The sequence below is a fragment of the Acomys russatus genome, chromosome 5 (genome assembly GCF_903995435.1).
Source record: "Acomys russatus chromosome 5, mAcoRus1.1, whole genome shotgun sequence".
Lineage (NCBI taxonomy): Eukaryota > Metazoa > Chordata > Mammalia > Rodentia > Muridae > Acomys > Acomys russatus.
In genome coordinates this window covers 61,626,647-61,653,158 of record NC_067141.1, presented here as the reverse complement: position 1 = coordinate 61,653,158, position 26,512 = coordinate 61,626,647, and the positions used below count along the sequence as shown (strand labels likewise).

At 45.7% G+C, this 26,512-nt stretch overlaps 1 protein-coding gene across 8 annotated transcripts in view; it reads left to right on the top strand.

Moving 5' to 3' along the window:
* The window catches only part of Hpse2 (heparanase 2 (inactive)), a 686,746-nt gene extending 662,770 nt beyond the window's left edge, over positions 1 to 23,976 (top strand). For all 8 annotated transcript variants that reach the window (XM_051146598.1, XM_051146595.1, XM_051146592.1 and 5 more), the window contains 2 exons: positions 5,829 to 5,975; positions 23,621 to 23,976. In XM_051146598.1, the coding sequence (XP_051002555.1) occupies positions 5,829 to 5,975; positions 23,621 to 23,786 (313 nt within the window). In that variant the 3' untranslated portion in view covers positions 23,787 to 23,976. The remainder of the gene's footprint in view (positions 1 to 5,828; positions 5,976 to 23,620) is intronic.
* The last annotated feature ends 2,536 nt before the right edge of the window (positions 23,977 to 26,512 follow it).

Genomic DNA, 26,512 nt, shown 5'->3' with positions numbered 1-26,512 from the left:
CTGTAGATACAAGTGCCTATTGTAGAGGAGGGAAGGCCGTCTTGGGCACAGGCCAGAAGCTTTCAACATCCCTTTTGCTCAGCAGGAAGCTCAGTCCCTCACCTGACAGTGACTGACTGCTTTATGGCCTTGCCTGGAATTATCTGATCATCACACAAAGCAACATTGTATTCCTTGTCTATAGCAGGGCCCTAAGGCAACCACCCAAAAGGTGGACCCCCAGCCTCAAGAGAGAAAAATTGCTCCTGGCACCTTCTGTCTCTATTGGAAAACACACCAGTCTATGGCCTTTGTAATAGTCTGTATCCAGGAATAAATAAATCAGTAATACCTAGATGAACTGAGAAGGACTTGTATGTCCTCCCTGAAGATTCCCCACGCAGGCCCATCCCAGGGCTCACACTAGTGCACTTACGCATTCTCATGAGAAGGTCTCCCTCATATCCTGAGGTACCATGAACTTGGGGCCAACCATCCTATTCAAATTCTTTGTGTCTGACACAGTGACAAGCATGAAGCAGGTCTTGAAGGGTTTGATGTATAAATGAGTGAATGAGAGAAGACCGAAACAGGGAGCTGGGGTGCTCCTGATGGTTTGTAGTTACAGCTCTTGCATATCACATCAGCCAGAGGAAGGAGCATAATAACATGGTTCCGAATCCTACCAGTCACTACAATGAGGCCTCCAACAAGTCAGTAAAAAAAAAAATCTGGATTTGGACCCCTCTCTACCTCAACTGCCCCCCAAGTCAGAAACTTGAAAGGAAGTGAGTCTACCAGGCTTCTACCAAAGTAACGTCTCCTTCTCCTCATTAAAAGAAAGAAGACTTTCATGAGGTTACAAAAATGATAAGAACCAAGTTAAAGGTCCTTTTCACTCCTTCAACTATGTAAAGAATGGATACTTTGGGCCAGCTGACACTGCGGTCTCCTCCTTGCAAAAAGTGTCAGTTTCCAGACAGCTAGACACAAAGATAAGAAAAACATCTGCTCCCCACTCTGAGAAGCCATGTGTCCTGTCTGTGTCTCACATCCTCACCAGGAGCAGCACTACTGACTGGTTCACTGACATGTATTTGTGGCCAAAGAAGACAGAATTACAGAATCATCTCGCAATGGCTCTGTTGCTTCATAGTGTTCAACCTGAAATATATATATCGTAGATCCAAACAGGAGCTGGATGAAAAACACAAGCTTACTGACGCTGGCATTAGAGTTCCGAGGGCTCTGTGGTATCCCGGGTATAAATAACAGCTTTGTGTTGCTGAGCTTTCCATTTGAAGAGGGCTTTTAGAAACCATGCAGCCCCCTGTCCCGCTGAGCATAGCGACCCCTGTTCTGTCTCCCTGAAAGTCATTTGTCATCTACTCAGGCACCTTCATGGCTCTCATGCATATGGATTACCTGTGACCTAGCAGGGCCTGCTCTCCTGCAACTGACTGAGGAGAGGTTGGCACTCACATCAGTGCCCACAAGTGCCTCTGTCCTCTCCTGAAGCTGACCAGTTATTGAGTGCTGGCAGAACTTCCATTCCCAGCAATCAAGTGTTGACAGAGAAACTGTTTTATGGCCATTCTGCTGAGACGATGTCTGTTCCTGGGGTGGAGCTGAGGTCCTCAGCCACACTCAGGACCAACTGGAACCTAGTGGCTGCTGAAGCAAGATTGAGCCTTTTGGGGTTCAAATTCGTTTATTATTGGCAAAACATGACTTCCTGTTTTTCAGAAGAAGTTTTTTTAAAGGCTCATAAAAAAGGTTCCTGAGGCTTCTTGGACATCAAATGACTCTTACAAAACAATATTTTGATGAGTTAAGTGTAAATGAATCAGAAACATGTGGATTAAATTTCCCTTAAAATACACAGGGGCTTTGAAATTAAGGGGAAAAATGTTTGGCAAAACGGGGCCTGACTTTTACCAAACCCAAAACCTTTGAATTAGATTTGGAGACAATGAACCAACTGAATTTTCAAGCACATTAACTTTCGCTGGGAATGATCAATGACTGATCACCCTCCTTCCTTTTCCCAAACTCCCCGCTTCGCTGGAGATGTTTCTAGAACAGACTGTTTTCTATCTGGAACTCAAGACACACCTCCCATCTGACATCTCCCACCTCTTATATCCAGGGTCTTCCCATTCCAATATCCCTCCTCTGACTCACTTCCTCCTCCTCCCATGGCAACAAAGAGAAGATGTCAGGCAGGAAAAGAACAGCCAGAAAAGATGAACTCCAGATACATGGGTTGGCTGCTGGTGAAAATGTCTCACCACGAGTGAGACACAGAGCAGGATAGACACTCTACCGAAACAGCTTCTTTCCAGAAAGGGACTTTTGCTTGGATAACCAAATGCTACCAGACCTTGACATTAGGCATTAAAGATGGCAAGCTGACCAAGTCTGAGATTCCACATTCTAAGAGACTGCATACTGCTCCAGAGTTGATTTCCTGTGGACAGAAAATATACATTCTTCAGGAATCTGAATTCTCAACACAGTGCTCTAGGCTTATGTGGGAGTCCCTACCCAAGACTGGGTCTCTGTAGTCAAAAGTCATCTGCTTCATGCCCTTGCCTATCAACCAAGTAGGGTGGCAGATGGTAAGGGCAGTCTTCATTACCAGTTCCTCCCTAACGAGGTCCATGAGTTCTTTGAGAACCTGTTCAATTAGCTCCCTGGGCGGTGCTGGTTTGTCTCTCCCAGGAGAACTATGTACGTAGAAATCAAACCATTGCCAAGCAGCTTGGAAAGACAGCTTTCCCTACAGCAATGCTGTGTTTCAGGTCTCCCTCCAAGCCACCACTTGCTCACATCCCACCCTTCTTCCTGCAGTCTCCAAGGGCACATTCTGCCACAGCCTGCCAAGGAGAAGCTCATAAATGTGAGCACGTGCTCTCCTCCTCCTCCACGCTGGCCTTTAAAACTGTTGTTTAATAGTGGCGTGCAAAAGGGTTTCCTGTGGTCTGGCTAAATCGATACCCACCCATGCCTATTTTCTTCACACTCTGAAGCCCACAGCACCTATAGTTAATGATGTTGTCATCTGTTTCATATATAGCCGAGCTAAGCTGAAAGCCCGCCCATAGAAATGAGCTGATATTCTTCCTCAGTGGTGGTCACTGCCAACCCAAGCTGCCAGCACCCTTCCTCAGAACTCTAGTCACACAAGTCTGCTCAAATCAAGTGACATTCTCTTCTGAATCATTTGACTGCAAAAACTAATTTACATGCTACAGGGGATTAGAATGGGATGGAGGAAGAAGCACTGCATAGGGGAGTCGTCTAATGATTTATCAGAGCATTAATGCAGACCTCCAAAAAGCCTGACTGCAATAGTGTACCTTCTTACAGATGTAAGGGGAAACCACCTGATATGGAGCCAGGAGGGTATTCTGGGAGGCCGCAACTTTAGGGTTTTGTTCTAAGGTTGCTGTTCCCATACCTAACCCATCAGCTGAATACCTTGGCAAGATTTTAATGCAGATTCCCAGGCCTCGGGCCTAAATTGAATAGAACCCTAAACTTTATACTTTAAAACTCCCAATTTATTGTACTAACCAGCCCTTGGCCACTCACCTCTATCAGCCTCTTTAGGAGCAAAGGCTAGTGACCTAGGGATGAAGGGGTTCCTTGTCTGCAAGTAACGTTTTCCTCTGGGCAAAGTCGTCTTAGAGTTTCTCTCAACTCCTCTTTTGAAGGCTGGGCTGGGTCATTTTTTTCTGTTTCCTCTCATTAACCCATCCAGATGGGGCCCCAAGGGACCTCTTAGAAACAAGGTCTTTTTTCCTACAGAGAGGGAAATCCTTACAGCTTTGTTGCTACACACTGAAAGGCTCTCCTTGCACGTCGCAAGTGTTCTCCCATGTTCTACATACCCTGCTCTCATCTGAAAGGATTCTAAAATGGTGGCTATTTTTAGGCACCTTACAAAAGAAAAAACAGAAGTGGCAACTGGGCAAATGAAAGGACAATGTGCTTCAATACGAACAAGAATATAAAATATGGCATCATGATCCCATTTTCCTCTCTCAGGTTAGGAAAGATATTGTAAAAGATTACTATCCAATGTTCTTAAGGGCACGAAAAAATGGATACTCTTAAAACAGAGCTGGCTGAATCAAATTCTTACAAACTGTCTAAATAATAACAATATTATCAAAATATGCATATTTATCAGAATAAGTGATATTGTCATGGTTTAAAAAAAAAGTATAGTACCACCCAAGGCCTCGATTGAGATGCCTTGATGAATAAAGGTATTTGCTATTAATCATTATTATCTGAGTTTGAGCCTCAGGATCAAAATCAATATTTTTAAGAATGCTCAAATCTAAATGGCTTCCAGTAAGAAACAATATTTCTTGTTCCTTCTGCTTATCCACCATGGTTCTGCTGTGGCTCTGCTTTGCATCTTCATTACAGCATTGTCAATCTGGGAACAGTGGAGTGTGTGTGTGTGTGTGTGTGTGTGTGTGTGTGTGTGTGTGTGTGTGTGTGTGTGTCTGAATCCCAGAACTGAGGAGGATGAGACAAGATGGTCACAACCCAGCAATAGTCTGGGCTATGTAGCAAGAGGTTGTGTCTAAAGAAGTAAAAACCAAGCTGGGCGTGGTGGCGCACACCTTTAATCCCAGCACTCGGGAGGCAGAGGCAGGCGGATCGCTGTGAGTTCGAGGCCAGCCTGGTCTACAAAGTGAGTCCAGGATGGCCAAGGCTACAAAGAGAAACCCTGTCTCGAAAAAAAAAAAAAAAAAAACAAAAAAAAAAAAAAAAGAAGAAGTAAAAACCAGACCAGATGCTGTCATTCTCTCCTACCAGAAGAAGCAAAACATCATCACACGAACAGTTCCCCAGCATCTACCCAGATCACGCCAGACAAAACAGACTGTGTCGTCACTTTGAAGCACAGAAGCACAAAGATATAAACTCTTTTCAGAGGGAGGGACACCATGAAAACGAACTTAGAAGTTTGATGAGGACTCATCCAATGTACACATACTTTGACTTAGTGACTCCAATGCCCAGCAATTTTACCACCAGAAATAATCACGATACACAAAAAGTTTATGTAAAAATTAAGGATTTGTGACCTAAGGTATAATGGCAAAAAAAATTTGAAAACAATGTGAATCCACAAAAGTGGTGGACTGGCTAAATAAATTATGTTGCATTTCTATGATTTGAAATTCAGCATTCCTATATAAGAAAAGAAACTATAATAACACAAGACCATGTATATATTAGCTAAAGAGGGCTATGTAGATAGTTTCATCTTATTTATATAAAAACTGAGTGGTATAGTCACATGTGTCAAAGTGCATAATAGGTAATTCTCAAATAAGTAAAAAGTGCTGAAAGTTGACCAAATGGTATACTACTTCAAGATTATATAACTGTAGGGCATTCTCTTTTATTTCTTTGTTTCTTTATATTTTCCTGGTTTTTTTTTTTCTTTTTTGGAAGTCATATCTTATTGAATATATATGTTGGATATACAGGAACCCTGAATTTTCAATCATAGAAATGCAACATAATTTATTTAGCCAGTCTACCATTTTTGTAAATTCATGTTGTTTTCAATACTTTGCCATTATAAATTATGTCATATATATGTATATAGTATAATAATTCTAATAAATTTAAACGAGCATATGATGGGACAGAAGATGAGCACCTTCCATTCAGGAAACAGAAATAACCAGACATCCCCATCTTGAAGGTCTCTTAAATGGTCCTGTTATGTACAGCCTATAAGTTACTTGGGAGCATCTAACTGACCACCTTGTCTCATCTTCTCCCACTCCTTTCTCTGTCTCTCTTGAACTCAGCCATAACTATGTCCGTGGCTCTATTACACTCTTCATCATTAACCTGCATCGATCAAGAAAGAAAATCAAACTGGCTGGGACTCTCAGGGACAAGCTTGTGCACCAATATCTGCTGCAGCCCTATGGGCAGGAAGGCCTTAAGTCCAAGTAAGTACCCAGCTGGAAATGGCTTAGGAGCATGTGGACAGGAGTGAGTGAAGAGGAGCTGAGGTCATCTGTTTTACTGAAGCAACTTAGGTCTATTCATCCACTGGGGCTTAAGGAGGTAGAATGGGTCAATTAGTCCAAAGTGGGGGGGGTTTCAGATCCTTTGGGGAGCTCTCTAGTCAGGCCTCTGTCTATCTCCATCCTTACATTCAACTGCAATGCCAAACAGTAGACAAAATAGTTCTTAACAAGGGTACCGTTGGTACTTGACTTCTCCATTATGCGATATTATCACATGACAATATCCATGTCTCTTTCAGCTATAATGTTCTAGAATGTTTATGCCTTCCCTTTCATCATCATCTACAAACTCCATGAGAGGAAAAAGCACTAAGGGAAAGGCCCAAAGTTGAGAGACCAGGAGTCATTTTGGCCCTCAACTATATAACATTGGCACATCACTGCTAAATCTGCTTTACCTGTCTGAAAAATAGTAGGTAAATTATATTCCAGGATCCCTGTGGCCCTTCAAACCACCCACCTCAGTCTCTCCAGGAGACTGGCAACACTGATGTCCCAACGGAAAGCAGCGCTGAACCACACTGAGAAAGCCTGACCAAGGGCAGAATCACCCCAGCTCCCCGAGAAAGGCCTCTCAGAACGCACGGGCATGGGATGCTGTGCAGATCAGGGCGTTCCCATTGCATTTTTAATGTTTACCAAGTTTAACAAAGCTGTAAACTTGGAGCAGGTGGCTTGCACTCCCACAGCTGCCCACAAATATTTGTGCTATAATTGGTCAGTGCTTCACTGCAACCTTGGTGGCTTGCATTTGGCTTCCAACTGTATGTGGAGTGGGAACTAAACAGTCTGGAAAGTCACTTACTGAGCCTCTTTAGCCCACCCCAGATCTCTGTTTTCACATGCTGACTCTTTCTGTCCACTGCATAGACTGGGCTTTTACTTTTCTTTCTTTGAATTCTGCCTATATCCTCAGGACTCTTGAGAGTTTTGTCACTCTATCTATAGCCCTGTAGTTCATGACTGGCATGCTAAATTCTCAACCTTCATCCTAAGCAGGACATCCAGTGTTGGTCTGAGGTTTGCAACAAAAAATGATTGGGTGACCTAGGTAAATCCTGACTCTGGTAGTCTCGGCACAAGTCCTGAAACATAGTACTTATGTGTTGCTCTGTGTTTGGTAAGGTCCTTTGCATCCCTGGGTTCTCATCCTGGTTCTGATTTCCTTAGGACCGTAGGTGCAGGTAAGCCACCTGCTACTCTTCAATAACAACCTGCAGAGATACTTCTGGCCTATTTAAAAGGCTGACTCCTCAGCAGTGATTGGCTGTGGCAGGTGAGAGGCCCTGAAACAGAGAGCTTGGGGGCTGAGCCTGCCCAGTGTCAAGAAGACAATGCACACTTACAAAATGCTTCTCGCCCAGTAGGCCAAGACGTCAGTCCTTGCTCTGTGTGAGCCTCGGTTTCCTCTCACGTGAGACATAGTAAATGAGGTGATCCATATCGAGTTCCAGGCACATCACAAATGCTGAATAAGTGTCCATTGCCTTCTGCACCCTCAACTCAGAACTCTAGGCTGTTGTGAAACAAGGGGAGTTATTGTTGTCCCTACAAATGATCTTTTGCACTCGTGTGTGTGTGTGTGTGTGTGTGTGTGTGTGTGTTCAAAATTATGGTTTTATAAGAGGCACACTGAGAACAGCATAAAAGTCAAGCCATATAGCCAGAGTGGGTGATGGTAAGAGGATAATGTCTTGAATGAACCTGTTTCCATAGCAACCAAGGGCATAGTTCTCTACCCTGTTTATCCCAGCACCATGCCCGTGCCTGCACAGCCTTGTCCCACATACACCTGCCCTTAGGGTACCTGACCTAACTGACTCTCTGGTTGTGATACACTTTGCCCTCTTTGCTTCATCTGTTCAGCAGCCTCATAAGGAGCTGTGTTGTGGTTTTGTTAGGACCATAGGAAAAGAGTAAGACAAAGTGATTCCATTCCACAGGTATCCTGAAGAACTTGGTAAAGTGCTTAGATCCAATGGGGCCAGAAGGCTTGCAGCTGATGCAGAGGCTGGCATTCACCTGTGTGATTAAATGCTTGCCTTTACCTGTCAAAAAGGAGGAGAGCGGGAATCAAATTAGAGGATACTAGTGAAATAAAGCCTTCCCCAACCATAAAGCATGAACACATACATCTATAAATATAAATCAAATACATCTATCAGATGGTTATATATTATTATATATTATTTTAGAGCAGTGGTTCTCTACCTGTGGGTCATGACCCTTTGGCAAACCTCTATCTCCAAAAATACTTACATTATGATTTCTAACAGTAGCAAAGTTGCAATTATAAAGTAAGAATGAAAATAATTTTACAACTGGGGGTCACCACAGCATGAGGGACTTACTAAAGGGCTGCAGTGTTAGGAAGGTTGAGAACCACTGTGGTAAAATGAATGAGTAGTAAATGCCAGATTCCAGATTTAACTGTCACTAATGCACCACTAAACTTAGGACCTGAAAGTCTCATTTTAGTCTGTCCCTTTCCTACAAAGTGGTGATAACCTATCAGCTCTTCTGTCCCAGCGCCTAGAGGCTCTGACTTTGTATACACCATCTTGACCTGTAAGTTGCTAAGTAGGGACTGTCAGACAGCCGTTGAGTGGACTGTTTGGTACCACACCCCGCACTGTTACTGCTACAGAGCAAGGGCCCACAGTGGGTCTGGCTGGGGGTCTCCAAGGAAGCATGCAGTGGTGTCCGCAAAGCAGACTGCTCAGAGAGGATGAAAGGAGATGCTAGGAAGTGATTTCAGTCTTTGGTGTCTCTTTTCTTTCTTTTATAAGTCTCTGGGGCCAGACTCTGTTCTGTATCTGCTAATTCCTTGCTACAGCTTAAAGCTGCGTTGACTCAGAGAGAATGGAAAGTTCTTGGGGTAAAGAGCAGCCAGAAGAGGTTACAGCACATTCAAACCCGCAGTTAGCTCTGCAGAGGAGGGTGCCAGGAAAAGGTTTTGATAAGCCGTGGAATCCGCGTCCTCTCAGAATTCCTGTCAAGGCTGGGAAGATCTGAAATGTGAGTGGAAAGTGAAGGTGTGCGGCCCTCATGTAGGAGGCACGCCCGAAGCTGCCCATCAGGCATCCCCATCAACATCTGGGTTCATGTCTGAATCAGCCCCAAGACCCGCACACATCTTAATTCTTTTTTAAAAAGATTTATTTATTATGTATACAGTATGCATCAGCTCACATTATAGATGGCTGTGAGTCACCATGTGGTTGCTGGGAATTGAACTCAGGACCTCTGGAAGAGCAGTCAGTGCTCTTAACCGCTGAGCCATCTCTCCAGCCCCGTCTTAATTCTTTATGTAAAAGGTTGGAGAAATCGTTGTATCAGTCTAGGAACCAGAGAGAAGGCCAGCGCTCTTTACCCTACAGGACAGGCATTTTAGAAAGTGTCGTGTGTTCAAGGCAAGAGTATCCTGCATCTGGAGTACATATCCTCACAGAGTAGTTGGCAGAATGGGAGAGTTGGTTCAGAGAAGAAAAGTAAGCTTGGGACTTTTTTAAGGTATTCATACAACTGCCAAGCAAAATTCAGCAAATTAGCCTCATAACACTTAAACATGGCAGAGATGTAAGTGGTTCAGTTTAAAAGAGATAAATTTCACTTCAGATTCACCTGGTGTGGCCTGGTGGAGGACAAGACGGGCATTCTCAGGAGAAAAGCTGTTGGTGAACAGGGTGGCATCCAAGCATACTCTAATTCTGTACTTGAGAGGCCTGGGTGACAGAGGACTGACTCCCATCACATGACACAAGCCACCATTCTCTTTAGTCCCCTGTCCTCTACACTCCCAGAGCCTGTGAGCTGGTTGGTCACCAACCAAGCTGTGGGTTAGGTCCCAGCTTTATGTAAAACAGTCCCTTTGTGAGTGCCTCAGAGGAAGGGAGCTCCTCCAGCACAGTTCCACAGCCGGCAGAAACTGTCTTCCCGTGGCCTTCTGTGACCTCAGATGAAGAAATGTTCACTTCTAGGGAATCGGCTCTTCCCAGGCACAGATATCTCCCAAGGTCTTTCCACAGACAGAAGCAACATCTGGACCAGAGGAGCCAGCTAGTCTCTGAAAGTGAGAGGGTTATTTTTCAGGGGAATCAGAGGATTGTGAGGTCAGATCCCAGGCTCTCTAATTCCATGTAGAGGAGGTATACTACAAAAATTAGAAGAGAGGGAACACCTTCCATCAGAGTAGACATTCTCACACAGACCTGGGGAACCAAATTCTGCTAAGTGGCAGTGGGAGGGAATCTTGCCTCCTCCTCTGCCCTCATTTAGAGTCTGTGCTAAGCCACAGAGACTGGAGGCTGTTGCGTGTTTACTGACCACAGTTTCAGTCTGTCTGAACACTTCGTGCTAATACTGAGGCTTGCTGTAATAGCTGTGGTAGCTGTTACCTCCTATAACCTTTGAAACACCCTCGTGACGGATGTAGAATAGTGCTTGCCTACCTCCCACTTCAGAGGTATAGAAACTGAGTCTAGGAGCGCTATCTTTGTACCCATGAGTTGCACAACTAGTAAGTGACGAAGCAAGAAGGCACCTAGCATGCTTCTTAGTCTCCACCCGCAGCCTGTCCTGGTCAGTGTGCTGCTCCAACAGTCCAGCGGTGAGCTATCCTATTTACAGAGGACAAAGGTACCACCAAATAACGGAAACGCCATGAGACTGTCAGGGACCATCCATCTTAAACTCTGCCTAGAATTAATATAGTCAAAGAGGCCTCTGCATGGGGCTAATTCATTCCAGTCCCATTCGATAGTGGTGCTAGTCACTTACTGTTTGGCTACAGTTCGATGTATATGCCCCAGACAAGAATGCCCTTGACTTTCTTGTGCAGCAGAAACACCTGGCCTTTGAGAGCTCTGTAACATGGAAGTTTTGGTGGTGCAGCAGGGAGCAGAGGACTGAAAGGTTCTTGCCTTCAAAAAACTTATCTCCATTAATAAAAAATAAGTCTCCCAAAGGAAGCAGCCTGGAGCTGGTGCCACAGTGAGGTACAAAGTGCTTCTGCTTTGAGGGTCATAGGTTCCACACTGATACTTAAACCTCAGCTCTTCGTCTGCTTCTCCCGCAGCTGTAGCTGGAGAAGCTGAAGGCCCTTGTGAATCTTGCCCATCCTCTGAAGAAGTGCACGTTTTTCTTCTTTGCCCTCAAACTGCTTGGGGTTTTGTTCCAACTCTCTGAGACATAACTTTTGCTCTGACTTCATCCTCATTAAATTTCATGTCAAAGAATAACATTAATATCTAACTCAGTGCTGCTGGCATCAACTGGCACCTGGACTGTTTGAACCTTCTGAGTTTCTGTGGCCTTCGCTGCTGGATCATTCAAATTAATTTCTTTAAAAAAAAAAAAAAAAGCCCTTTGTAAAAGTTGTAAAGTTATTAAAACATGGCTCTCTAGAGGAAAAGTTTTTTAAAAGGTGCCAATAAGAAGCTTCCACTATGATGTGCCTGCCTAAAAGGATTTCAGCTGCTTTTGGATGGCACAGCCCAGCTCGTGAGTTTGTCCACTCCAGGATTAGATGGCTCTAATTGGAGGAACAGTCCTCTTTATATGAGGCGAAAGGGATAGCTCTTGTCATCTCTACCCTTGCTTTACGAAAGGTGAGCAGACTACATCTACGCCCTCTTCTCCGTACAAGTTTCAACGTGCATCCCTCCTGCTAGCCCTGACCTGACGATCCTTAGAGTTCAAGTTACTTAGTTGCAGCTTGTTTATACTGGATTCCTGATTCCCTGGCATCCATCAAGTTGTAGAATCTTAGCTCATGGAATCATCCTTTCAATTTGTTACTCATCCCGTCTTAGGTGAAGAGGTCTGAGAAAGAACAGGAAATGTGTCATTAGCACAGTCTGCTAACATCTTCATATCTTTGTTTTTGTTGTTGTTGTTGTTGTTGTTTTTAAATATTTTATTAATTTATTCATATTACATCTCAATTGTTATCCCATCCCTTGTATCCTCCTATTCCTCTCTCCTTCCCCCTTTCCCCCTACTCCCCTCCCCTATGTCTGTGACTTAGGGGAACCTCCTCCCCCTGTATATGCTCATAGGGTATCAAATCTCTTCTTGGTAACCTGCTATCCTTCCTCTGAGTGCCACCAGGCCTCCCCATCAAGGGGACATGGTCAAAAATGGGGCACTAGAGTTCTTTGCTAACTTTGTAATAGAAGATGGAACACTTCAGCTATGCTCACTGCCTATAAGATTGGAGGTGCTTGGCATCTACCCCTCATGTATTGTTTTCATGCACTTCTTGTGTCCCTTGCTTAATTTTGCACCGGGATATTAATTTGTCTTATTAAGGTATATAATTTTTGCTCTAATATGAGTCAACTTCCTCCTGACATCTATCGTGTATATTAAGCTATGTTTTCTAATATTTTACTTACTAATTTCTCAAATATTTCACTTTTAAAGTATTATTTTAACATGAAGCATTTGTTTTTAATCTTGTAACTTTCTTCAATTCCACTTACAACACTTAAATGTGTGTGCATTTATATTTCTGTGATCAGATGAGTATGCACTGCCTGTCTCCTTCTAATTCCTGTCTCTTTCCCTCGCACCCTCCCTCCCTTCCACATTCTCTTCTTGCTCGCCTTGCCCTCTCTGCACTGAGGATTGAACTCGTGACCTTCTGCATGGTAGGCACATGCTGGACCACTGAGCTATACAACCAGAGCACTTACATTAATTTATTTAATTTGTAAGTTGGAATTTGTTTACATACAGTAATACATGAGGAACTCCAAGCTGTGATACTTAGACTGAAAGGCTATAGGAGAACCTGTCAACCCATGCAGGCTTCAGTGTAGGTTTTTAAATATCAAGAGAAAATCAGACTTTTTTTCAAGGAAAGTTTAGAATGGAAACATCCTTTACTTAGAAAAAAAAGGTCCTGCTGGGGCAGATGCATCCCTTTTGAAATGTCATGTGGAGCCCCTTAGGGGGAAAAGCAAGCTGACTGGAAGCCCCAAAAAGTAGGAAAGCTGCCTAGGAGCATTTATGAGCTGGCTGTTAGTAAGCAGGAAAGTAGCACTTTAAACACTAACAGTAAAGTTGGTGCTCCAAGTGGACACCATAGAAAGCAGAAACACAAATATATGTGAACAAAGGCATTTACTAAAGATGATCTTACTCATAACCTGAGACAGTCTGTAAAGAAAGGAGAGGCCTGCCTGCAGGCAAAAGGAGCCTCAGAGTCTCCAGAGAGTACAAACTCGTTCATAAGAACTTAGAAGCTTTCCGAACTTTGTAAGCCTTGTTGAATTTCGAGTGCTTTGTGGCTCATGATGAGATGGTAGCTGTAACAGTGTGGATGGCATGGTCTAAGTAAACTATTATGTGCATATATGAAAATGCAGTAAAGATGCAGGGTGGGATATTCTGTACCCCTTATATTCTTCCCGTACCTGAACAAAGCTTGTCAGCAAGGAGCTTGTGATACAACCCAGGACTTAGGGGGAACAACAGGATATTCAGGAACATGCTGTCCAAAGGGACAATATGTTCAGTACTTTCTTGGGAGAGTGTGAGGTCATTGCTAAGGCTTCTTCTGCCTGGGTGCATGCTTCACCCTGTGAAGCACTGCCCACAACGTTCCTGGCACGAAGAGCACACTCATCTCACCAGTGTACACGCCTTGGGCAACTCTGGTGAAAGCGCAGAAGTGTTCACTTCAGTCTATGCACCAAAGTATTTCCTTTTAAAAGAGTCACATCTTCTGGGCTAAAAAGTTCAGCCTCCTCGAATGGCACTGTGAAAGAGTGAAGACGGCACGTTTTATCCAAAGTAAACCCAGAGTGTAACAGCCAGAGCACTGCGTGCCTCCCTCTCACCCCAGCTGCAAACGTCTCTGTCCCTTCTAACACTGGCGCTGCTTAACCCTAGCTACACTTTGAGCAGTTATAAGCTTCTAACCCCAGTGCCCACACCACACTCCAGAGCAATTAACCAAATCTCTTAGCTGAAGTGAGTCTTAAAGCTCCCTAGGTGATTCAAATATGTGACCAAAGTTGGGAACCACTGGCCTTTCATAAACCCTGGAACACGGTCCCAGATGATTTACATCTTTGATTTCCCCATCCAGGCACCAAGCCATTTCGCCAAAGGTGTGAACTCACCATGAGCCCCTGGGGATTTTCCATGCCTGAGTAAAAAGCTGAGAGCTGGTTTCTCAAAGCTTTATTGTTTGTTTTGTTTTAAATCCCAGATTAGTGCTATGCAGATTATAGGATTATGAAATGATTTTCTATTTTACAGTGACTTGACATCTTAAACCAAGATGTTTGTGGATCCACAGCTTTCACTGTTGTTTTCTAAGAGTTTTCCATTTGTCCTTAGCTCCAGAATATATTTTCTTCCAGCTCACTTCCAACAGCTGCAAACTTTCTGCCTAGCTGTCTGTCATGGCTCTGATCTGTCCCCACCCACACTTAACTTGGGGACTCTCTCTTCAGACAGGGATTTCTGTCCTTTCCCATAGGATGATTTATTCATGGTTTAGCTAACGTCACTCTGAATGCTTGGTGCTACAGTTAAGGGCAGGAAAGCTACATATATAGGTGATCTTTGTAGGCAGTTCTTGTTTTCTTGGTGGATTGGTGATGGAAATATGTAACCTTCAGGGAAGTGACAAGTTCTACTCCAATTCATTCCTGAAGCTAGGCCTGAGTCCTGAATCCATGCTTCTAGGTGCCAGGAGATGCCTTATTCCACATGCGTTACCTGCAGCACCAAACTGTCGACTGGACGCCAAACACCAGCAGCAACCACTTGAAGACCACCCCTTCTGCTTATTTCTCCAAGAATGACTTAGAGTTACTGTACCCTTTGACACCTGTGGACCTAGGGACAGAGGCTAGATCACGTGGACCATCTTATTCTCCTACCTTGGAAGGTCACACAGAGTGCTTGGTGTTATACAGAGCACTGTCAAAGCCAATAAAACTGAGATATTTATCTACTTGCTTTGATGAATTTCAAGAAGTATCCATGGAGTCATGATCAAAAAAAAGTTGGCCTACCTTGAGTGTGGCTTCTAGACTATCTTAGACTTACGTTTAGATAAACTCTCCACACTATGCACTCTGTTATACAGGGAATGCTCTTGCCCCACACTGCCTCTAGCTGCTTCACATGGCTAGGACTGGGGAAAGATGCCTCCTTATCTAAAAGGATGCCTTAACTCTCAGGCAGAGAGTGCTGAGAACAACGCAGGAGGGAAGGAGAGAAGCTCTGGCTTGGCATCTGGAAAAGTCTAAAGATTGAGGGTCACTGTGCTTCAGCAGAAAGATAAGCCGTGCTTCCAGGAAATGCTTGTGCTGTGGGAGGCCATTTGAGGCTGCAAGATAAGCTTACAGAGGTCTGGAAGTATACAAGTTTAAGGCTCATTTTTGTCTTGGAGGTGGCAGATCTCACATCGGACTAGAATATAGGATGCCTGTAGGGTGAGGAGAAAGGCCACAAGGATACACTGGGCCCAGACCGCAGAAAATGTTGAAATACAGGCTAAATTTGATTTTCCTTCTATTTGTGTTTTTCTGTATAATGTGTTTATGGTGATGTGTTTGGCCACACAGCCACACATTGCATGCTGTAGTGATTTGGTTTTTCTTTTTTCTTAATGAGCAAGGCCTAAATCTGTTATAATTGACTTTGTACACCACAGAGAATGTGGGGATATGAGTAATACCCCTTAATCACCACTTGGTGATCATGGCACACTGTTCTCTGCAATGAGAATAAGACATAGTTAACAGGGGGCTAAAGGCTCTGTAGTTTTTGTTTCTGGCTCCTATTGTGTCACTGTGTCCTGCGGTTTGAGTGTGATGTGCATGTGCCATGGAGCTTTGAGATGGTTGCAGAATCAAATTTCCTTCTCAAACGGTCCCCACGTGAGTATCACATCTGTTGGAAGTGACAATATCAGTAAAAACCCAGGTTCCTTAGCTAGATGCTCATCTTGTCTAAGTTATTTTAGGGCATTGGAGGCTCGAGGTAGAATCCTGTTATGGCCTGGACCATCATTGCACAATATTAGGTGGAACACCAGTCAAATCACAACCCCAAACCTACTACATGCAAAAGAAGCCCATCCATAGCCCTTACACGGGAGCCTGTGAGAATCCCTTGTGCCCCATGAAATAATCCCGGTGGGCAGTTGTGGGAAAGCTAGGTCAAAGCTCCTCATACCCTCGATGTGCCCTCCAGAGAGTAGATGTACGGTAAATTATTTTTATCAGCTTCAAGCCTTGGCGCCTCCAGAGGGGTGAAGGGAACCGATGATGAGATGGCCCAACCAGCCCCATCGCAATGTCTAGAGGCCTAAACTGACAGGAACTCAAGTATTACTGACTACTGTGGTGGGCAAAAAGGCAGACAGCTAAGTTAAGTGCTGCTGAGGATGAAGAAAGGAAGGGAGTGAGTGTTGCAGACCAGGTGGAGAAAGCTCCCTCTGAAGGCTCCTAAAGGAAGAACCGGCTTTTGGATAGGGTCTCCCAGATTCCAGATAGTCAAAAGTACAGAGAAGCATTGAGTCACAAAGGAAGGAAGCTTCAGCAGACCCTTGAGGGATGATGGGAGCGTCCCCAGGGGATCCAGAGCCTTGCTGGGTCAGCAAGAGAGAATCATTAGAACCATGAAGCCTTCACCACCATCCTTGGTGTATGGGCATTGCTCAAGGCCACGTAAAAGGAAGTTTCCTTTCCTCTGCCTCTCCTTAAGTAGAAAGGGAAGCAAGCTCAGGGTCCCAGAACAAGGCCGAGCCCCTCCGCCTCTAACCTGGCCCTGACCTGGAAGAGGGCAGGGCAGCTGCACACACCAATTTCCCAGCCCAGCTCGGGGAAAACTGCTCTAACAGGTGCAGCTGGGGCGGCAGGGGACCCGGAACCCGGGAGAGCCTGGCGCCGTGGCCAGCGACTCCGCACCTGCGGCAGGACCCCCACCCCCACCTCCACCCCCAGGCATTCTGGCTAGGAAGCCCGCACCGCAGCCAGCGGGAACTGCAGTCCTGCTTTGCGCGTTTCCTTAATATTGCACCCCCCCCCCTCCAGGAGGGACCCCTGCCAAGGGGACCACAGTGCACTTTGAGTTTGGGTTTGATTGATGCTGCGACGTGTTCCTTTGACACGCTAAGCGAAAGGTACACCTCCTGGCCTTGGGGAGATGGGGTGAGGACAGCAGGGACCAGAGGACAAGTTTGGCTTCCTGAGAGTAGCTTTGCAGTCTGGCACTCCCCTCGCTGTTGTATAGGACAATAGTGCCCCCTAGTGGCTCCAAATTAAGCTCAAGTAATTAGTGTTGAGCTAGGAGAGAGCAACTGTTTGAAGCACATGTGTACATAAGCACGTACATTCTTATTTGTTCTGTTTCCTGTGCCTGCTCCTTCTCTCTTGCCTTCAGTCGCATTGTTTACAATCTAGAAGCCTACCGGAAATGGCCTAAAACTTATCTAGGCTGGCATATTTAGAGTCTGCAATCTAGACTGAATTCAGTTTCTGGACATGCGATCTATTGTTTTTCCCTTCTGACTAGTTACCTTTAATTTTTCTTTTTTATTGACCACCGGTTATGGATAGATAAGAGAATGAAGAGTGAGGCGGTCACCAGCCCTTCTATCTGGGGAGAGGACAAGCAGCCATAATTTAGTGATCCAAGATGAAGCCCAAGCGGTGCTGGAAATTATGGGATGCTTTTGAGGGGCACTGGTAGGTGATGGAAAGAACAAACAAGGTAATCAAGAAAAGGAGTTAGAGGGCTGGAGAGACAGTAGTGCAGTCACAGCAGGTGGGCTCCTTGCAGGGTAGACAGTAGTGCAGTCACAGCAGGTGGGCTCCTTGCAGGGCAGACAGTAGTGCAGTCACAGCAGGTGGGGTTCTTTCAGGGGACCCAGTTTGAGTCCCTGCACCAACACTGAGCAATTCCAATCCCCTGCAGCCTCAGACCTGGGGATTCCAGTGTCCTCTGTGGCCATCATAGGCACTTGCATTAGTGTGCAAATACCACCCCTTCCATGCATACAAAGAATACAAAGACAGAGGCGGGAAAGTCTTTTAAAAAGACACCACCGCAGAGAGTGGAGGAAGTTCCAAACAGCAATAAAGACAGAAGCAGCACAGGGAGAAAGGAAGTGGTGGCCAGTGAGGATCTGGAATGGGCAGAAGTCAGTATGAGTCACTAAGGAGCTTCTGGGGACTTCAAATGTGTCCTAGGAGACATTGACCGTTTAGACAGGTGAGCATCATGCTCAGATTTCCGTTTGTCAGGGCCAGCCTAAATTAGGCACTGAATTTTGCCTTAGGCTAGCAGCTAGATATGGATTGTGTGGCTGACAACCAGCTAAGACAAAGGAGACCTCATCTGATCTGTCTATCACTCCATCCTCTGGAGAAACCAAAAGTCAGAGAAGGCAAATGCCTTATTCTAAGTGAATGAGGTAGAGCTGGGTTTTTTATCTTCCCTTCAAGGGCCCCCAAAAAGGACAGTCAAACCACACACCAGCAAGTGTCTTCTTCTGATAAAACAAAAGCATGCACAGATACACATGTACACTCACACACACTCACATACACACTCTCTCTTTCACACACACACACACACACACACACACACACACAGGGGGTGGGGGGAGACCCAAATTGCCTTCAAGATTGCCAAATGATATGGTCATTAGCCTTTCTATCCTGGGACCTGAGAAAAGCCAATGCCCTACTTAAATACTCATCAAGAACCATAAGAAGACATGAGGACCAGACATTGCAGACAAGGAATGGAAGGGAGTGACCGGGCCAAGAGGCTCCCATGGAGAACTGGCAGGGCAGAGGGCTTGACCCTGAATTGACACATCGACTCCCATTTCAATTAATGCACAAAACTGAGAAAACAAGTTTAGAATTGGAAAGTAACTCAAACTTTGTAAAAACAAAAGGCAATAAAGTGCAGTTGTCCCAATATTTGGATAGTCAGACACCCTCAGCAATTCAAGGAAGCTAGGAAATTAAGAGAAATAGTTCAGCCTAGGCTGGATCATGTAGCATTCCATTGAAAAGCCATGATCCAGTAAGGAGCCCTCACAGACGATGAAAACACGATAATAAGAAATGTGATCTTGGCGAGCACCACCTGAGACTGGGACAGACAACATGAAAGAGATGGAGCTAGTCAAGAGGCCAGGGCCCAGCTAACCTGCTTATTAGTTCTGCAACCTGCCCAGACCACTTAACCTCTCTGACCTTGTCTCAGTGGTGAAGTTACAAAAATAACAGAGCTTTGCGTCTTGCACAGGGCCCCTTAGAGACTGTCATGAAGGCCAGGTAAGACTACAGTTAAGGGAATCCCTGCAATTGTCAGGCCTGCCTCTTCCTGCCTGTGTGGCTCAGATAGGGTTTCAGATCCTCTAGACTTTGGTTTGCTCATGTGGAACGTAAGGGCTGCGTGGACTGAACAAACCAGGCAAAGCAACTCCCAGAAGTCTGCCTTTCACACCAACGTTTTCCCCAGTCCGTGATCTTTTCTTTCGCCACTAGTGTGATCTCAAACTTACAGATTCCTCACTGTATATAACTGAAGGCCAGTGTGATGTGATTTCACCGGGTGATCAATATTAAAAGAAAACCATCAGTAGAAAGAAGAGGACAGAGATGGAGATGAAGCACATTGTGCCTCTTTATACGAGGAGTGTAAAGATCAGGACTGAGGATTCAAGGTCTCAAACAGCCTCACCCACAAAATTAACTTAGCTTAGCTAACCTAACACCTTAGCTAGGAGATGGCCATACAGATCTTTTTTTTTTTTTTTTTTTTTTTTTCCCTTTTTTCTTTTAATGAAAAACACTAGCAATGACCAATGGCCTCCTGTCGTGTGGGAATGCCGTGTCTACTGAGTGACTGAGAAGCAGTGATAATTCAGATCTCATCTAACGTCTCCACTGAGAGGCAGAGTGGTCGCCAGCTAATTGCTCCTGTAAAGGCGCTCTGCAAACTCAGGGAGCAAGGAATGGGGGAAGCCTGGGAAGTCTGCAAAGGGTCCCAAAGACCGTTCACTTATTCCAAAAATGTTTCTTCCCAGCCTCATACCTTTGCATACTGTGTTTTCATGGCCCAGTGAGAGACAACACTGTAACTCAGTACACCACAGAGGGCAAAGGAGGGCAAAGCTGAGAGAGCCAGCCCAAGGGTTATAGAAGGCTGCCCAGTAGCAGCCAAGCGGGCCTGAAGGACTCCTCAGAGCTAGGCTGAGAGTGGAGGACTGGCAGCTGCTTGCTAAATGGAAACATCATCTCCTCGAAGAACTCCAAAGCAAACCTGCAAGCCATTTAATTTGCACAAGCTGCGCCAAAGATGCCCAGCTCCTTCCAACACAGGGGTTCCTCTTCACACCAGTCTCCGTCATAAATTCTCCTTCTTGGGCTGGAGAGGAGGCTCGCTGGCTAGGGTTAGTAGTACCTGCTGCTCTCCCAGAGGGCCAGGTTTGATTCCAAGCACCCAAACCAGGCAGCCCACAGCCAGTTGTAACTCCAGCTCTACTGACACTTCTAGCCTTTGCAAGGAGCCCCCACATACATAACATAGATATAGATACATAGCCACATAAATAAAAAGGTAGCTATCTTTTCAAAATGTTTTTTAAAAAATGTCCTCTTTCATTAGTAATAGTAATAATAATTTATAACAGTTTTAAGTGAAGCTGCATCTTATTAATCCTAACCATGTTCCCTGAACATTTTAATCCCTCCATACCTACTTGCATAACACTTTCCTTTGAAAACTGCACTCCATCTTTGTGCACGGTGTTTTTAAAATTCTAAGCCATCTTTGCACATGCATGTATTGGTGACCGCCCTACCTTAGCTGTTCACACCCCACAGCTGCACTGAAGCCTGGAGAGCCTGGGACTAAAACTAGAGAAGTAGACGTAGCTGGAGTCAGGATCATGGGGGACAGGTGGGAGGTGCCAAGCAAAGCACATGGCACAGAGACAGGCTAGGAGGCAGGCTCTGGACCACAGTGGCAGGGACGAGTGCAAAACACAGCAGACTTGGTGAACATTAGTGACAGAATGGGTTTGGCTTTGTGACCCTGGCAGTGGGGGTTGGGGAAGAAGTCTCAGAAGACTCCGAGCTTTCTAGCTTATGTGACTGTCATAGATGTTTTAAAAAGCAGGGATACAGACAGGGGTGGAACTGGATCTGGACTGTGTGACCTTGAAGCTTCTGTGGGCTGCTAAGTAGAAGGGCCTTGGGTGGAGATATGGCCTTGGGAAAAGCCGACATGTGAGTAGTAATCAAAGTCATGGGTACGGGTAACACCCGAAAGAACACAAGATCTCAGAGTCCAAGGACAAACATGGGACTCTGCATCTGGGCGGCAGGTTCCATCAACCAGCAACAGCATCCAGATATGGAAGAGAACCAAGAGAGAGGAAAAGGAGTAGTGGGAGCCATAGGGAAGAAGGGCTCTGCAGAAAGGAGCTTTGAGAAATCCAGTCCCTCAGAGAAGCCAAGAATGATGTGGGGCAGAGGTGTGGCCTGCAATGCCAACGAAGAGCATAACAGCAGAAACACCTTGTAAATGTCCTCAGATGAGAGCTGTACCCAAGCTGTATGAAGACACGGCTTGGCTTGAGCCCAGAGTGTTTCTCTGTTCTATCTACTCCTAGGCCTAGGCCTGGAAACTTCTAGCCTCTCTACAATCTAATCAATCTTTTATAAACCTAAACCTTGAAGGCTTCAGTTTCCAGCCTCCATCTGCTAACCCGGACCTAGAATGTTTTAGTTTCTGAGACTTAGCGCTGAATAAACTCACCCTTTCTAGCTCTTCTGAACTCTCACTGGCTGGTTCAACTCAGCTGTTCTGGCTCAAAACTCCTCTCTGAACTGACTGTTTCAATCTGACATCTCTTAGCTTCTGACTGGATTGCTCTGCTTGGTCTCATACTAAGTTTGGCAATGTGTTCTAATCTTCTGGCTCCTTCCCATTCTCTGGCTCATTTTGTCTTTACTTGTATCTAGCTTGTTTTTCTCTATAGCCTGTCTCTGTAAAACTGCCCCCCCCCCTGCACACACACACACATATACTACCACTTCTCTCTCTTTCCTGTGCTGTTCTCCTGAGAGTTGTGCATATTCTGTCTGACTCATTCTGTCAAATCTTTCTCTGACTCATCACTTTGTCTGCCCCTCAATTAGACATCACTTTCAAACACCACTGCTTCCTTCTATGACCTTACTTTGATTGTTTGGGATAAAAGGTTAAGATTAAGGGCATGTCTGTATTCCAGCCAGATCGTGCTGTAATCCAAGGTGTGTCTGCATTCCAGCTGGATCACATAGAAAGGTGTTTAGATGTGATCCATTGCCAAAGCAGCCATATTGCTGGATTAAAATTCCTCTACAATGCCTCCTGCTTGCCTGGTCCTTTATACCTCCAAAGCTCTTCTGTGCTTTTAGTTCATCTCCTTCACAGTATAGCTGTGGGATATTCTTGGAGGTGCAGAAGCTTCAAGACAATGCAGCCAATGGGTTTGTCAGTCAGCTCCTAAGTTAGTCACCCAACTCCTAAAGTTAGAGGTTTTAGTCCAGGATCTTGCCCATGGTCCTGGCTCTACCTGTACCCACAATGAGGAGATTCAGGAGGGGATGATCCAGAGCAGCTACTGTTAGGGGTACAGGTGGTTGAGCATCTGCTTATCACAGTTTGTTGTGCACTTCCCAGAACCCAAGGGCATCAGTACTCTGGTAGCATCTGAATGTTACCTAAATGTTACCTAGGTAGCATCTGAGTATTACCTAGTTCTTTGCACTTAATTCTACATATAAGGAACACTGAGCAGAGAGGTGGTGTGCATTCACGTGTGTTTTAGAAAGTTAATGCGAGTTATTGGACATCTGGCTATTGGATAGTCACACCACTTGAAATAAAATAGACTCCAAAAACAACCTGCCTGAGGCTTTGCATCTGGACCCTTCTCTGTTTCACCTGGCTTGCTGTTGCAGTAAACAGGCTGTCTTCACAGTGAGGAAGTAAAGGCACACCCTGGCATTTGGGATCGAAAACTTCTTAGATGCTCGATGAAGGCAGTCCTGACTCTCAGCCCATTCTTCACCCTCACACCATCCAGAGGCAGGCCTGGCTGTGCAGCTGGGAGTCTGCTGCGTGCTCATCGTGCACTCCTCAGTCATACCCAGCAGAGAATGGGATGCTCCCTCTGGTCTGACGAGCCGGACACAGCCCAAGTCTGCATGTGTGGGACCAGGCCTAGAGCTCTTCTCTGCCCCGCCCTTCATTGGGTACAATTTACAGCTTGTTTATCTCTGGAAATTCTCTGCTCTATCAGACAGAGGTCTGATTATCTCTCTCTAAACTTGTCTGCCATTCATAATGCAGAAGGAGCAGCAAACAGAGCTCTCTATATTACTTGATAACATTTTGGTCTCCTTATAGTTCAAATGACATCATGCAGTTTTGTCTCCAAGAGGTTGGTTCTCTTACCTATCAAAGAAATTCAAGATGTGAGTATGTGATAATGGACGCCCCCCCCATTTCTTCTGCTGTAGGTCTGTGCAGCTCAATGGCCAGCCTTTAGTGATGGTGGACGACGAGACCCTTCCAGAACTGAAGCCTCGCCCGCTGCGGGCCGGCCGGACATTGGTCATCCCTCCAGTCACCATGGGCTTTTATGTAGTCAAGAATGTCAATGCTCTGGCCTGCCGTTATCGATAAACCATCCTCTGTTCATGAGCCATTGGTGGGCCTGCTGGACTGCTTTCTACTCTTCACCCCTGTAGCACCCTTACTCCTCAGACATCTTCTTTAGCAAACAGCCTCCCATGATGCTGGAGGCAACATAGACTCTCTGCAAAGAGGCAGAGCATCATAGTGTGAGCTTAGCCTAGGTAGGTGGCATCCGTCCGTCCCTAGGGAAAACGTAGACATCCTTGTCTTCCTACGTCAAGCTAAAGGTGTGTGCCTACACATAAACAGGCTGACAGCTAGCTTCCAGAGCAGTGTTTCCAAACAGCTGCCTGTGGTCCTGATCAGCAGTGTAAGGGACTGCACCCCCCAGGCCCTAGCCTGCTGCCGCTACCCTCAGCAGAGGAGGAAGAGGGCACAGCTCCGGTGGAGTTGGAGGGCTGGAGGTACTGCAAATCTAATCCTCTTTTAGCTCCTCCTTTGTCTGTTTCCTGCTGCTGCCTTGGGTTTCCTGACACTTCTCTTCCCATAGGGAGCAAATGGGTGAGTCAGCTCTGGCCTGCTGGGTGAGCTGTTTATATAATTTCCTGGCTGATGTATGAGTGTCTGCATCTGGGTTTCTGACAATGGCATCCATCACTGGCTATTCCTCTGGGAAGCGGGTGCTTCACAAGTAGAATTACAGTCCTACTCTAAAGCTTATAAGGTTCTATTCCTCTGTGAATCTAGATTTCCTCAGGCTTGGAATGGGAGTCAGGTAACAATATTCATTGAGTGGAGAGCAATGTGTTAGGCTCCACAAAAAGAAATCACCATTCTTCATGTTGCCAGGAGGGAGTGAGTTGTAGTACAAAGAAAAAGCACATGGCAACATCAAGCACATGCACACACACACACACACACACCAATCCAACAGCTCAATTTAGACCTTGCCCTCAAACTGAAGGGATTTCAAAGATTCAAGACAGTAAGCCCTTGGTTGTATGATTGATCAAAAACCATTTAGAAGAAGGTGTGAATCAAATCACTGTAAACACAGTTGAACCTTTCTTCCTCTTCCCACATAGCTATGTCTTAGCGGCATTTACTAGGGAGAAGTCCCATCTGGTCATTAAAGATGACCAGATCCATCCTACCTAGGTGGGTGCCTGAGCATGGACCAAAGTTTTCAGCTAGCTCTACTGAGGAAGAATGGAGAATTGGACTGATAGCAAAGCTGAAAAATGGTAGGTGGAAGGCTTCTGAGTTGGGCAAGCAGGAAGACTGGCTTAAAGTCTGTGACTGGGACCTTTATTTGGACATGACTGACCTCATGATAAACAACATGAATGATGCTGCTTTTAAGGAGGAAGGGGCCCCGACACTCCTGGTGCCAGATAAGTCAGTGACACCCTATTGATATGAGCAGACAGGCCTGGGAAAGTGGCTGAGGCCAGTTGCTGAGGGAAGCAGCAGGAGCAAGCCTAAGGTTCCTGATGAACAAGAAGTTGGTCCAGTTTGCAAAGTGAGAGGCAAGAGAAAGGTCAGACAAGCAAGGTGCCTCAATGCTTTGAGCTTGGAGAACTGCGAACTTGGGATAGAGGAGGCACTCATCTGACTCTGACGTGCCTATTTCCAGTTCAGGAGGAGCAAGCATCCCACAGCAGGTACACTAGGGCACACAAGAGCAGAAGACTGAGGCGGGCTGGACCCGTCAACAGTCAGCTTGGAAGCATCTGGAGATGGTGGCCCATGAGAGTGCTTCCCCAGCAAGGCTCCCAGCAGTTTCCCTTCTCAGGCACCTTCCTTGGAAGCTCCAGCCAGAGAGAAGTGCTGACGCTGGAGGGAGGAAGGAAGGAAAAGAAGAGGTGAGCAGGTGGGCCAAAGTCAGGAAGAGTGTGCAAAAGGGAAAGGAGACAAACAGATGGTTTTGCCTTGGACGTGTATCACATCTCTCCTAAGTACCTGTCTGAGGGCAGCTGCAGGGCCCCTGGTGACAGCAAACTAATCAGAGGCCCCTAATTCCAGGCCCTGGGCTAGTTTGCTTTGCGTATATAGAAGCCACATAGTAAAGTTACTGTTGTCATCCCATGCACCTGTGAGGCATGTGAAGGGTCCCTATGCTGCCCAGCATCACCCAGTGACAGGAATAATCCAAAACCTACTTAGGCACCAAGCTCAGTGGCTTTTCATGTCACAGACGTCCCCCCTCACCTGGTAGACTCTGTTTGCCAAGATTTCCAGAGCCCCCACGCAAACACATTTTCTGTAAATAGGAGTTGATTCTTCACTAAGCCTCGCAGAATGTAGGTCATTTTTGCTGCCTTTGTCTTTCTCTATGAATTAAATGCTGCACCTAAGAGGTTGAAGTTTTGTTTTGTTTTTGAGCTAATAAAGGGGGAAGAAGAGAGCACCGAAACTTGTCCTCAGAGCCCCGCAGTTCTGGCTTCACAACTAACTCTAGGAAGAAGTATTTGCATTCCTCAGAGGCCACCAAGACCCTCACTAGAACATCACTCCCATAGCAGCTTTACCACAGGGTGAGGGGTGGGCAGAACAGTTACTAAACCAGCCGTGTTACTCTTTACAGAGACTCCGATTTTGCATTCACCCGCCCCCCCCCCAAGACAGTCTCTCTGGTAAACAGCATCACAGCCCACAGCAGGGGTGCAATGGGGTGAGGCAACTGGAGAAGAGAGAGGTGCAATCCTCCACTAGCCCTGGGTGGGTTCAGTTTTCCTTCATCAAGCAGAGATCATGAGGGACTTAAGAGTCCT